Here is a 14,885-nt window from a genome sequence, read left to right as displayed (position 1 = left end):
CTTTCAATGTATGGAACATTCATCAAGTTAGTGACAGATTTAGAAACAAAATCATGCCGCCTCCTTTACCAAATTGTATATGACTGCTTGCAACCCCTGTGCCTGGAATCCTGGCCAGGCAATCATGACAGATTTGAAAAGTTCTGAGACAGATTTTAACTACAGATGCACAATTAAGAAGTGGTCATGGTTAGGTTTCATTCCATTGCAGTGCTTCCTTAGAGCCGCCGAATGCTAAAAGTATGAAACAAGTTAAAAAACTTGTACTTAGTCTTTTGCACAATCAGTCTTACTGCCCCTGTTAATAATGTCTTGCTGTCAGACAGAATAGATAAATGTTCCTCAGTGTGCGTGCAGGATCTTGGGAGTCTAGGCAGTCAGTAATATTGTTTTGCTAGGAACAAAATCAATGTACACTATATTGCCAAACGTTTTGGGACGCCTGCCTTTACATGGACATGAACTTTAATGGCATCCCAGTCTTAATCCGTAGGGTTCAATATTGAGTTGGCCCACCCTTTGCAGCTATAACAGCTTCAACTCTTCTTGGAAGGCCATCCACAAGGTTTAGGAGGAATGTTTGACCATTCTTACAGAAGCTCATTTGTGAGGTCAGATACTGATGTTGGACGAGAAGGCCTGGCTCGCAGTCTCTGCTCCAATTCATCCCAAAGGGGTTCTATGGGATTGAGGTCCGGACTCTGCGCAGGCTAGTCAAGTTCCTCCACCCCAAACTCGCTCATCCGCGGTAATGTTGGAACAGAAAGGGGCCATCTCCAAACTGTTCCCACAAAGTTGGGAACGTGAAATTGTCCAAAATGTCTTGGTATGCTGATGCCTTAAGAGTTCCCTTCACTGGAACTAAGGGGCCAAGCCCAACCACTGAAAAACAACCCCACACCATAATCCCCCCTCCACCAAACTTATTGCATGGGTGGCGACCTATCATGGTACCACGCTCAAATTCACTGAGCTCCTGAGAGCGACCCATTCTTTCACAAATGTGTGTAGAAGCAGTCTGCATGCCTGGGGGGGGGGGTGTCCCAATACTTTTGGCAATATAGTGTATGCTGTATTGTGGAGTTGGAAAGTGAGGAGTGGTGGATAGGCAGAGTTTTGAAGTCCAGCAGGCAGGGCTGACCAGGCTGGTTTAGATTTTAGTGCATCAAATGCGCAATGCTGTCAGATCAAATAAGAAATTAGAAGCATGCTAGATTTCTAACAGACTAACAGGTACTTTTCTGTACTTGAACGTGCACTAAACGTGTTTTCCTTTATTATGCCCTGACATACACTTCAGGATGATCATGGATATTCAGTAGATATCAATACAGAATGGAAGGTATAACCAAAGCGGTTATGGTGAGGTAGGCTTAAATTAACCAAGAAACTCTTCACTTAACAGGTTTAGTTAACACTGGTTATTACATAAAGGGGTCTAAAGCAGCTTAGACATTTCCATCAAAATTAATTCAATTCAATGATTTCTCTGAATCAGAAGAAATCAGACACAGTAACTAAATGAAACAATAATAGTTCTATTGCTGTTCCTGTTTCTATCTTCCCCTAAACATAACGTTAGAAAAACCATGAATATATTTGTTTATTACTGTATTTGGGGGTTATTTTCTTCTCTTTTTGATTTTTGTTATGTGTAAAGCTCAATAGAAAATGGTTGATAAAAAAAAAAAAAGCAAGAGAACGAATACCAAGCTACAGATTGGCCTAAGTGAAGGGGGTCCCTATGTGGATTATACCACCAGGCAGAGGGTCTCTCCCACATTTCTAAAAAGTTAAAACAAGTTTTGAAATGCTGATTAAAAACTTTCCAGACATCTGTTTTCTTAGTACGTGCTTTGCATCGCAACATCATTTTTTGCATTAAAAAAAATTCTATCTTGCTCTTTTGTACTCCAAGTTTCAAAATACATGATAGGTGTTGATTCCTTGCCTTATGATTTCCTCTGAAGCTTAACGGCAGACATAAGTTACACTTTGCACAATGCTCAAATTGTTCCTTTGGGCCAATCCTAATAGACAAAGAAACAAAAATGAATCCTCTTAAAATAAAAACATTATGGTGAGAGTAAAGTGCATTGCTAATCAAACAGACATCTCATGTAATGTTTGTTACTTATCAAAGTGGTTGGTGAGGCATCTATTATTTTATTGGAAAACGGGACAGGTTGGCCATAGGTATTAGCCAAACCATGAGGTCACTTAACGGATCGGGACAGACGAAAATTGTATTAAATATTTTTTATTATACAAAAGTATCAAAAACGTAGGTAGAGAGACCACCGTCCAGTACCTAATAAGTTAAAAAACATGCATGATCTGCATATTTCAAGACATACAACAAATAGGGTTTATGAACCATATGAATCAAATTACATATGCAGAGATGCAAGGGGACTCAGTGTAACCGTACAATAAGTGGTGTCATTAATCAACTCCGATTCACGAGTATACTGCAACAAAGAAGGCAGAAAATAAGGAAACCAGCTAATTGACATTAAATCATGATGGTTGATAAACACTAAAAGTGTAATAAGACAAGTATAGTTCATATACATTTATGTCTGTAACTTTCACTTGAGAAGTTTCCTTATTCCTTGGCGTTAAAAGACCAGTTCAAAAGATTTCTTTTGTGTGAGATATAATCACCGTAGGAGGTTTTGCAATTCAGTTAGTAGTTAATTTGTCAAAATTAAGTAGGAACACACTTGTGGTGAATTGTTTGCCGATCCCTTTGATAGAGTGAGACTCAGGCTGGGTTCACACCTAGGCGTATCGAATATGCGCGTTTTGTGTCGCGCGATTCAAGGTAAAAAAAACGCGCGTTTCCGAGGGCTACTTGGCTGTATTCCAATGGAAACACGCGACAAAAACGCCCCAAAGAAGCTCCTGTACTTTATTGGGCGTAGGACGTTTTGTAGCGCGTTCATACGGCCTGTAATACGCCCAGGTGTGAACCATGCCCATAGGAAATAATGGGATTTCGGTGTTTGAGCGTTTTGCAGAGCGTAGGAACGCGCTACAAAACGCCCAGGTGTGAACCGGGCCTAACTCTCACACTCAAATGAAACTTTTAAAAAGTCCTGCCTTCGAGGCACAAGTTGATGGGGACTCCATCAGACAGTTCATGGTGTAAGGTCCTTGTCTTTTCACTTTAAGTGAAGTATAACAGTTTGAATAAGCCAGGTGACTAGAGAGCGAGGCTAAACGTGTACTTTTCTCACACTATGTTTTGGGCTAGTATACACCTTACCTTTTTCTTGTTGACCTTTAACAATCTTAGCAACTGATTATTTCAGAGGCACTAGACTTAAAGGGACTTTTTTGTCACTGAAATGTAGGTTAGTGTATTTTTGGCTGTCATGTTTTAGTTCTGCTGGCAGAGTAGTTGCATAAGTCCCTGTGTAGACATAAGAATTCTGTAGTAAAAACTTTCCAACATTTCCCTACATTTGCTGTCTAAATAGAGGTTAAGACTTGAGCATAATAAAGTGAGGATTTCCTATGCAAAATATTTATTTTTCTCAGGAAGTATTCAAACTCAGATGAAACAATCTATTGTGGTTGGTCACACAATACCTTTGGGTTGCCTTCTCTTCTGTTTTTAAACCTTTATGCCTTTAAATATGTGCCCGAGCCTTTTCTTTTCACCACCGCAGGCTCCAGGTCACAGTGACATTTGCCCAAAGTTCCGAGTAGGGAAGTGAGTGCATTTAGTTTAAATACAGTACATTAAGGACAGCGCAGATAGGAGGTGGGAGCAGGGTAGTGGCTTGTTACTGAGGCTCTTTTTATAGACGTAAGAAGACTCTTCCATTGTGCCAGCCAGGAGTGTGCGCGCAAAGGTGATGGAGTCCAGTGAAAACAGCAACCAGGGAGGAGGCAATTTTCAGATGAAAGCACCCACGGAATTAGAAGAAAACTGGACAAGCATACATGTTAAGTGATGTGGTCTGCAGTACGATATGATACTTTTGAATTAGCGTGAATAAATGCAAGCAGCTTAAGCACCTAAATTTGACCTGGTATCAGCCTCTTGCAGTCCACTGTGCATCATAGCTCAAACTGGGGGAGTTGTCACTTGACAAGCTCATCATTATGCTGCGTTTCTCTATATTGTCCAGTCACAGGGTGAGTGAGGGACAAGACATGTAGGAGTTACTGACCTACAGCAGAGAAAAATCAGCTCTCCTGCCCTGCTGGAGAGGGTTGTGCTGTGTGGCAGAGTTAGGCAAATTTCAGGATTGGATGAACAGAAATACAAATCATTTGGCATTTAAAACAACTCTGATATATGAATTGAATGTGTCTGTTTTAACTGTTTGTCTGTGGAGGTTGCATAAAACTGAGTCAAACAGAATGCTCCCTGTAGTGGTTAATCTTTAAAGCCCTGTATTCGATATAATATAAAAGTAGCAGAGCAAGAAGTTAAAAGAAAGCCACATCATAAATGACTGAGGTACATGCTAAAATAGTGATAGTGGTCTCATTGAAAATGCACTATTTTTGATTTGAACAAATGGTTTAAGTGTTTTTTTATATTTGGATGGAAAAATTGAGTACTGTTGTACTACCAGCTCCTGTCATAGAGTGCTATTGGTAATTTCATGTTACCACAATTATGTAACTGTTTCTTAGCTTATGGGCATATTAGACAGATAAAGACAGCATTAACACAAAGTGAATAAGAGAACCCACAACCACAAATTTGGAACACAAAAAAACATTTGTTTGCAGAAATCGCATGTGAAAAACCACTTACAGGAAATACTTTTTTGTCACTTAGTGATGAAATACTATTGTGGTGTGGAAGGAAACACAGGAATATTGCGACGACATTCTTTATAATATTTGCATGAATTTTACTATATAATAGGGCCATACATTTTCACAGTTTGTGACAGATCTGCTGTGTTTATTTTTGTTTATTTTTTTTCTTTCCTGCAAGACCATTTGAGCAGCTGTGAATGGTGAGTAACAACTTTTACAACATGCACAAATTCCTGATTTATCTTTGTGCAATCCTACCCTGTGATAGATCACCTTTGAACAACACAGCATTGTAAAAGGAAAATCTAAAGTATAAGGGACACCCCATACTGACTGAGTCTAACTCAATCAAAGGGATCGGCAAATAATTCACCACAAGTGTGTTCCTACTTAATTGATACAAATTAACTACTAAGGATATGGCTACTAACTGAACATCCTACGGTGATTATATCTCACACAAAAGAAATCTTTTGAACTGGTCTTTTAACGCCAAGGAATAAGGAAACTTCTCAAGTGAAAGTTACAGACATAAATGTATATGAACTATACTTGTCTTATTACACTTTTAGTGTTTATCAACCATCATGATTTAATGTCAATTAGCTGGTTTCCTTATTTTCTGCCTTCTTTGTTGCAGTATACTAGTGAATCGGAGTTGATTAATGACACCACTTATTGTACGGTTACACTGAGTCCCCTTGCATCTCTGCATATGTAATTTGATTCATATGGTTCATCCACCCTATTTGTTGTAAGTCTTGAAGTATGCAGATCATGCATGTTTTTTAACTTATTAGGTACTGGACGGTGGTCTCTCTACCTACTTTTTTGATCGTTTTGATACTTTTGTATAATAAAACATATTTAATACAATTTTCGTCTGTCCCGATCCGTTAAGTGACCTCATGGTTTGGCTAATAGCTATGGCCAACCCGTCCGGTTTTCTGATATGCAGTATGGGTCACGGTAGATAGACCTATTACACTCGTAACGAGGTGTTTCCTTAAAAATTCGGATCCCCAGGAGAACTCTTTTTGGTATCTATTATTTTATTGCTCTACTAAGTGATATGTGGTACTGATCTGTCTGCACAAAACTGTAAAAAGAGTCTCTTTAACTCCATCTGTTTGGATCTAAACGTTGCCCTGTGCTGGGGATGTTTCTAAAGATAATCCGCTTTTAGAGCTACCAGCCGACACATACCAACATCTAGTGGCCCTCAATCCCAGCTATCACTGACAGCTTGGATCCCCAGTTAGCATGGTTCCTGATCAGGTAATCAATATGTAAACTATAACATGGTGATCACATGCAGGCTGCAGGCTTAATAAAAATAAAAAATGCCCTCAACCTGCAGATGAACATGGTCACCTTCAGGCTACACTGTTCATCTGCAGTGCAATACATTTAAAGCAGAACTAAAGACTTTTTAAGAAACACTCCTGGCAGGTAGGCTTTTATTGTGAAGGAGAGTCTGCTTGTCTTCTCTGCAATAAAGGCATCCTTTTCTGCCTATCTGCAATGTTTTTTTTTTGGTGTGTACACCTCGTTGCATATGTGCATTTCTGTAATACCTTGGCGCCTGGATAAATCAACTCCCGTGCACATTGGAAGGAGTTATGTTTTCCTGAACTGGCCAATCAAGATGCCTAACCTAAGATAGAACCTAGAGAAGATGTCAGCAGGGTTTGGTGTTAAAGGGGTTCTTTGACAGGCAAGCCTGCCATCGTATTAAAATATGATGTGACAAAAGCCTATCCACCACAATGTGGATTTTGTTTTACAATGTTATGCATCTCTTAGCTCCTAATAGAAAACAGGGTTTTATTAAAACATTGTACCAACTAAACACACTATATGACCTAACAAATATATTCAAAAGTTTCCGGTATGTAAATTAGTCATAGAATTATTGTCAAGTATACTGATGATGCTGAATTTGATTTGGGTCTCTAGGCATCAATGAACTCTAGGTATGATAGGTTTAAGTACTTATTGTAGGAGATCTAAGTAGTAAGGGGGTAGAACAGGACTGGACGAATCCCAGTAACCAAGTAGACAATGCCCCAAAATCTATAGCTGGTGCCTAACTTATCTAGGTCTTCTCTAGTTGTTGTCAATGGAGCGGTCTGTCTCCTGGATTGGACAGACTGGCTCCTGCTTTCTACATTATTTGTCCACCCCTGGGCTAGATCAACCCTTACGTTGTTCAGCCTTAAAGGGAATCTGCTCTGTAACTGACCGATAATCCATCGACTCTCAGCCACTGCACTTATCAAAGCCACAGGGTCGGTATAAAGGATTTCTGGGATGAGCCCATTCACCAACATGTTTTAGGGCTCCACCCTTTTATGAAGGTGGCGGAGCATACAAATGGCATTTAAACTTAAGCAATCTACTGAACCCTAGGCAAGTATTAAAAGCACAATTACCTATTATTTAGATATAGGTCATTATACATACCTATTGTTATCATGTTATTAAAATAGGATATAGCCATAATCCAACATATAGTTCATTTATAAAACAGAATATAGATAGATAGATAGATAGATAGATAGATAATTATAGACAGACAGATAGACAGACAGATAGATAGATAGATAGATAGATAGATAGATAGATAGATAGATAGGAGAAAAAAGTACAAAAGTTCCCCAGCATACATTATACTGTATAAAAATGTTATAGCAAACAGCATAAGGCTGGGCACACACCTTACAACCATCGCAACACTTTTATCTCGCGATGGTTGTAAGGTAATTTAAAAAACGTACGATCTTCCTATCTTGGACAGGCAGATCGTACTTGCGATGATCGCAAGCCCACCCCGCTGAGGGGCGGGCTTCCGATGACCGCAATGCCAAATGGGCAGTGTGCGCTTGCGCACACCGGCCCGTGCGGCTTTTATCTTGCGAACATGCCACAAACCAGCTGAACATCGTACGATGTTCGGCTGGTTTTTGAACATGTTCCTAAGGTAAAAGTCGTGCGACCTTACAGTAGCAGAGGTCGCACGGCTCCCACACACCTTACGATAATCGTACGATTTTGGGATTTCCCGCGATTATCGTAAGTTGTGTGGGCACCTTTAGACATAAAAATGGCATTGATGGTGGGTGAAGTAAGTAATATCAAAAAACCACTAGATGGTGCTATGTACTGATAATAGGCTCTCAGATACAAAACTAGCTGTAACCTGCCAAACCAAGCTCATGTACTTTTTTCTGCTTTTGGTGTTTTGCTGCTCAGATGTGTACAGGGGCCATTGAAAATCAGGGGATTTCTTGTGTTGGGTGTTTTAAATCGCTATTTCTATTGCACAAAGACGCCTAGATGTGAACCAGGCCTTAAGCTGGCCACACGTATTATTGTAGAATATCTTTTACAATCTCCTGAAGTAGATTGTAAAAGATTTGTCATCAGTTTTTTAGTGCATGTGGTTGCCTTAACAATCCGTTATAAGTCCAATATATCAAATCCGGTAGGCCCTTGTACTACATATAAAGCAAAACTTATATTTTTTCCTCCATGGACTTCAATTGAAATGCGCGGCAGAAGCATGTTGCACATTTTCGCACTTTTGTACGCGTGTTTGTACATTGACCTCAGTGTTTCTTGAGCTGACAGTGAAAACATGTCTTCATACGCGCAAAAAAATGCATGCTGAACCCACGTGTACAAACGCGCAGAAATGATGCTGCCTTGGTGTGAACGGGGCCTTAGAAGTGACCATTATAAAACAGAAACTTGAAGTCTTTCTACATGCGTCAAATTAAACCTAACTTTATGTGTACAATACATGAGAACAAGTTGCTTACCTTACACTCATAACAATTAGTGATGAGCCTGGCCATGGTGCGAACCTTGTTCGCCTGAGTTTGCCGACGTCGACTCAAAACTGATTGCCACCTCCCTCCCGATCCAATCAGTGCATTTCAAAATGAGCGGTGAATTCCCCCGCCGCAACTGATTGGGTCGGGAGGAAGAGGGAGCAGTCACACTTCAAGCGGGCTTGGACAAACTGGGTTCTCACCAAACCCAGCCTCATCCCTCACAGATGGGAGGCTGACCTGAGACAACCATTATGAAGACAAAAGGTTGCAATACCAAAATCAGTGATGCCCAGTGAAGTGAGCACATGTTGTATTGTGTATTGAACTTTTTGCTGCAGTACATTGCTCATACATACACCAGGCCCCAAAGATGTGTCACAATTAGTGATGAGCCTGGCCATGGTGCAAACCTAGTTCGCCTGAGTTTGCCGACGTCGACTCAAAACTGATTGCCACCTCCCTCCCGATCTAAACAGTGCATTTCCTGCAGCTAAGTGTGATAAATGGGTGGGGAATTCCCTTGCTGCAACTGATTGGGTCGGGTGGAAGAGGGAGCAGTCACACTTTAAGCGGGCTTGGCCAAACTGGGTTCTCACCAAATCCAGCCTCATCCCTCACAGATGGGAGGCCGACCTGAGACAACCATTATGAAGACAAAAGGTTGCAATGCTAAAATCAGTGATGCCCAGTGAAGTGAGCACATGTTGTAGTGTGTATTGAACTTTTTGCTGCAGTACATTGCTCATACATACATCAGGCCCCAAAGATGCGTCACTGTGTGTTGAGATAACACAGCACAGTACTGTCTTTTGGTATTTGTGAAAATGTCCTGAAAATGAAAGTTTGCTGCTTTGCATGTTCACAATTACATTTCATTCATGCAATAGCTTATGAATGCAATTTATCACATAAACAGAAGACATACCTGCAAATACCACATCCATCACAGTGATACTGTTTCTTGTCCTTATCAAAGAGATGACATACATCGCAGTAATAGTCTCCAAAAACATGGTTACAATGCTCACAACTTTTCTGAGCCTAAAGAAAAAACAAATATGAAAACAATTCAATGTTTGCCATATTAGAAAATGTACAGGAACTATCACAAAGAAAAACTGATAGCATGGAACCTTCTAAATTCCTTACTTAGGAGTGTCATCACTGAAAGAGATACATTTGGCTTTGCCGCTGTTTCCTTATCATGGCTCTTTGTTTACGAGTAGTGTTTTGCACAATTCTTAGAGGAGAAAACGCTTGGGGACCATGCCCATGTATTATTTCTATAGACATGATGCAATTCTTAAAAACATTCCATCAATAGGAAAAAAATTACACTGCTGCAGGTTTACAATGCACCTACACTGCAGCAACCTCCAAAACCTTGTTATTAGGGTCAAGTGCCAGAATGGTAGGCAAAGCGCTAAAACATCCTGATGCTGTAAAACAGCAATTGGAAACAGACACTGTTGTCTCGACAGGACAGAAAGTGGAAGAAACAAAACAAAACAAAACTCTAAGTGGTTTTCGTTATTCTGTATTGAACCCAAAATGAAAAAAAGCTTTGGCTTTAGTCATACTTCCATAGTTTCCATAACTGGCGACTGATTCATTGAAAATGATGAACTGATGGCATAACTGCAACTAAATGGAGCCAAGAAGCATAGGAAGTTCCTATGCTCCTCAGCTCCACCTAGTGGCAGTAATACCATGTGAACAGTGTATTCCCAGCTATATGCTGGGTGCAGCTTTCATAAGTCAGACCCATTCTGTCCGTGTAAAAGTGGAAATCCAGTCAAACAGCGAAAAAAGATAAAAAAAGAAAAAAGACAAGGGACTTGTATATGTAAACAAATGGCTGAAGAATATTGTGTATTCCTAGCTCTTCATTTAGTCCCCTAGGTGCTAAGATGTCCATAGTGAAGATCCAAAATGTCCCTTGTCTGCACAATAATGGTCGTGAACTGCTGGTCAAGGGTGTTCACTTTTTTTCAAGTTGAGTTTATTAAAGACAAACCTGTACAATCTTCAGGTGTACATTTGACAGAATTCAGAAATGACAGACGCATCCAACATGAATGCAGATAACAACGGAATAAAACATGTCAATGGTGATCAGGGGCGTATTTACCGCGAGGCAAACTAGGCGTTTGCCTAGGGCGGCACCCTCCGTCGGGGCGGCTGCTCCGCTGGTGCCGCGGTACGCAAACGCCTAGCGCCGCGGTTCAGAGATAATCAACTGGACACCGGCGCAAGCCGCCCTCCTCGGCCCCGCAAACCGCCGCCCGCGTCCCCGCAAGCCGACGTCCAGGTGTTAGTAAGGTGTTAGTAAGCCGCCGGCCGCGTCCCCGCAAGTCGCCGGCGACTTGCGAGGACTGGGGGGGTTGGCAGGGAAGTGTGGTCTGGAGAAGCACCAGAGCTAAGAGAAGGAAGGTGTGGGAGGGTGGAGGGAGAGAAGAAGAAAGGGGGAAAAGAAAGTTAAGTATACCCTTCGCGGCTCACCTTGTAACAATCCACATCGTCCATGTTGAGAAAAAATGGTTAGCACTCAAAAGTGGTGGCCAAGGGTTTTCTGATAAATGTGAAGGAGGGAGGTGGCGCCTAACTTTTGAGGTTTTCTCTAGTTGTTGTCAATTGCGCTGGTTCCTAAAATATACAGCTGGCTCCTGAATTCCATATTAATATGTCCACCCCTGCCCGTTGTAATGTAATGCTTACAGTTATTCTTTGTTCTAACTGTTTTACTTTGTTTACCCATATACAAGCATTCTACCTCAATCCTTGGATTATTAGCCTTTCTCCCATGCTATGAGGAACAGTATCCCTGTAGGGCTGAATCTGATTGATGTCGGTGGGCAGATGACTTTTTTTAGAAATTACACTTTGCTACATCTGGTCCTAAGTAGTGGAAGAGGATCTGTATGACAGCCAGAGAATTAGCATTTCACAATGTGGATAGTACACACTTATTTCTCTCATGACACTTTAAAGAATCAATTCAAAGTTCATATTTTTGTTCATTAAAAAAAAGGCAGACATTAACTGTTGAGGCACAAAATAAAACAATACAGGGTTCTAGCTGTGCCTGTTGCTTGGACTCCTAGCAAGTCCACTTAGAGCATGTTGCTTTAATTCTGGGTAAAGCACACACATAAAATATGAACAAATCTCAGTAAACTTCTATGGTTTTGAATCTGTAGTGAGAACAAGAAGTTTAGAAATCAATTCAGGAAATAGTTTTATGGTTACGGCCCAACTCCGGGATGGAAAAATAACCCTTACAGTGGGCCCTCTGCAATACCAGGGTTATATGCTGGTGCAGACACATGCAACTTACTAGCACAGGACCCTGCAAGGGAAATGAGCCACCCTGAAACAGGATATTAGAATGAGGGCCCTTAGGGGTCTGCATGAAGCTAAAACATTTAAAGCAGAACTCCAGTATGTCCCTCAGCGTCCTAACCTCCTGTACACTGTGTATACAACATTATGAGTCACGGATCTTAGACCGCTGCAGCAGAAGGTGAGAGAGGCTCCAGGGAGCGGTCTAAGAGAAAACTGGCTCGGAGGATCAGGTGTAACTTTTTAAATTTTTGATCCTAGGCAAAAATTAGCACTTAACCCTTGCAGTGAAGGGGTAGCCTCACTGCAAGGGTTAAGACAATTTTTACCCAGAGTTGTATTTTAAACATCAAGGAGGAGCATCCATTGTAAGTGATTTAACCAGCATGTGAAATATCTTGAAAACCTTTAGACTTTAATATCACTTTAGGGCGAGAAGAAGAGGCTGTATTACTTATCTTAACCCCTGCTCAGGTGCTTTCCTCCTGTCCCTGACGCTTCGGCTTATGGTGCATTATATAATGCAGGACTCCTAGCCCTTTTCGATGGTAAGCCCTCAGGGGCAGGGCCCTCCTTACCATCTTGTCTTGAATTGTATTGTGATTGTAATGTCCTCCTTATATTGTAAAGTGCTGCGCAAACAGTTGGCGCTATATAAATCCTGTATAATAATAATGTGGAGGAGGCAAGCATATGACTGCAGCCAGGAGCAACTTCGAAAGGAGACTTCGAGGGATTGGTTGCACAGATGGAAGGAGCCTGCTGGAGTAAGGAACGAGGTATTTCCCCTCATTCCTCTAACCCTAGACAAAAACAGGCATTGAACCCTTGCATTGGGGGAGGGAAGTTGTATTCTTGTGCCTAGAGTTAGGCTTTAATATTACTCCGATTTCCGTATACAATATAGTAAAATAACATACCTTCTGAATACACTTGCACTTCAGACACTGGACTTCTACAACCTTGAAACGATCCATCTTATGCGTTTCTTTGTTATCGTGGCACAATCGACAAATGTAAAATTTACCACAGCAAGGAGCCTGAAAAAAAACCACACGGTGTGAGATCGGGACTAGGATGACAACCCAGGAGTCTGCATCTTCAAATTGGGTCATACATATACAGTTATAGCCCGCAGTGTGGATCCCCACGCCCTTGGGTTGATGCTGACATCGGCAGGAGTGTCGCTGTCAGTATACCCAAACAGTGATTGGCTTCAGTCACCGTTAGGTGGCCAATTTTGCGGACTGGCTCCTTTTGACTGAAAAATCACCTTTTGCTGAATGGATGGATGTCGATAAAGGCCGTGACACATTGCACGCGAAGCGGTGGCGTGCTGCCGTCGCGTGCAGTGTGCCATGTAATTTTCACTCTGCCACGTCAGCTTGCGAGAGCTCGCATAGCTTAGAGTGCCGAGTTGAAAAATTTCATCTTCAGCCAATCGGCTCGTGCGTATAAACTCGCGCATCAGGATGCGAAGTCCAGCCGGTTGTTATGCTGAAAGTGCAGTCGTTCATCTGGCTGCACTCAGCTCACACCCTGCACACGGAGCTCCATGCCTGACAGCATTGCCGAGTGGCGGTAAAAAACAGACAGTCGAGCTGTTTTTTACCGCCCCTTTTCCTCGGCTACCCACCTAAAAGGTAAACCGTCTGAACTCAGCCTGCTACTGTGGTCACATTCCATGAGGCTCCATTGACACCTAAACATGAGCATAGCCAGGCAATTTATAGGGGTTGATTGACTAACCTTATAAACACACCACAAACATGTATACACCTCTGTAGTGTGTTCCCTCCCAGCATGATCTATGGGTGGAATCTAAACACCTTTGTAGTGTGTACACACCCAGCAGGTGTGTTGTGCAAAGCCAAGCATGAATTGCAAGGTGATGTTGTGTAAATTAGCTCTACGTTGTGTTGCTTGCGTTGATGAATGCAGGAATGTAAATGCATGAGCTAACCATTTTTGTCTAAACTGTGAAGCAGCATTATATATGCATCATGTGCATGATTTTTCCATATATGGCATTAGTGGAAATATGCTTAGAGACTTTTTGGTTGATAAATAAGTTTTGCTGTGTAAAAATTACACGCACCTGGTGCGTGCGTGTGTTTAGGTTAGTAAATCACCCCCATAGACTTTTTTTGTGGATATGTCCGTGTTTTTTTATGCGCAACTTGTAGTACAAAGCGTAACTGTGCGCGCCCCCATAGACTTTTAAAAGGCAATGTGCAGAAATATATGTTTTACAGGTGCTCCCAATAATGCCTTTGAGGCCAAAACACATGATACTGCCCCAAAAGAAGCTCATGTACTGGTTTTAATCACTTTGGTACCGATGTACATAAACGCCTGGTACCAAAGCGGATGAAACCAAGATCACAAATGATGCTGCAGCCTTGACCTTGGTTTTCTATTATTTAGCTGTCCTTCTGCTGTCCTCTGCTCTGCTAGAACTATGAGGTGAGTGGAAATCACTCATCTCATAGTTCTTCTTTAAGTAAAGGAGCGACAAAACACCCAGGTGGGAATGGGGCCTGAAACTTTAAAATACATGACAAATGCTTCCAAAATTCACTTCACACACAAAAAAAGTGTAAATGGGGCAAATGTTTTCATTGCTAGACACCGCAATAAACTAGGAAAGCTGACATACAGCACCCTGTCCAGCAGCAGCCGGCCATTCCTTCAGCTATATACTAGTATGTAGCGGGCTGAATGCTATGTGGAGCACTCCGGGGAGAGTCACCAGCACCCCACTCTCACATGACCCCCATATGTAGTATGATGACGGGTAGGCATAGCAATTCTAGGGACAGTCACCATCACCCATCACATGACTTCCCCATTTGTAGCACAATGAGCTGGATGCAGAACACATTATGAACAGTCACTAACACTTCTGTCACATGA

The 14,885-nt window shown here is 41.6% G+C and overlaps 1 protein-coding gene across 4 annotated transcripts in view; it reads right to left on the bottom strand.

Annotated features, from left to right (window-relative positions):
• Positions 1-14,885, bottom strand: part of RCHY1 (ring finger and CHY zinc finger domain containing 1) — a 34,046-nt gene that overhangs the window by 18,412 nt on the left and 749 nt on the right. For 2 of the 4 annotated variants that reach the window (XM_018553284.1, XM_018553285.1), the window contains exons 2-4: positions 12,890-13,009; positions 9,553-9,668; positions 1,952-2,030 (exon numbers count right to left, since the gene is read on the bottom strand). In XM_018553284.1, the coding sequence (XP_018408786.1) occupies positions 1,952-2,030; positions 9,553-9,668; positions 12,890-13,009 (315 nt within the window). The remainder of the gene's footprint in view (positions 1-1,951; positions 2,031-9,552; positions 9,669-12,889; positions 13,010-14,885) is intronic. The other 2 variants (XM_018553286.1, XM_018553287.1) reach the window with 1 other exon arrangement.

This window comes from Nanorana parkeri, unplaced genomic scaffold (assembly GCF_000935625.1).
Source record: "Nanorana parkeri isolate BGI_ZX_2015 unplaced genomic scaffold, ASM93562v1 scaffold115, whole genome shotgun sequence".
Taxonomy (NCBI): Eukaryota; Metazoa; Chordata; class Amphibia; order Anura; family Dicroglossidae; genus Nanorana; species Nanorana parkeri.
The sequence above is the reverse complement of the archived record's forward strand: the minus strand, read 5'-3'. Positions and strand labels throughout refer to the sequence as shown.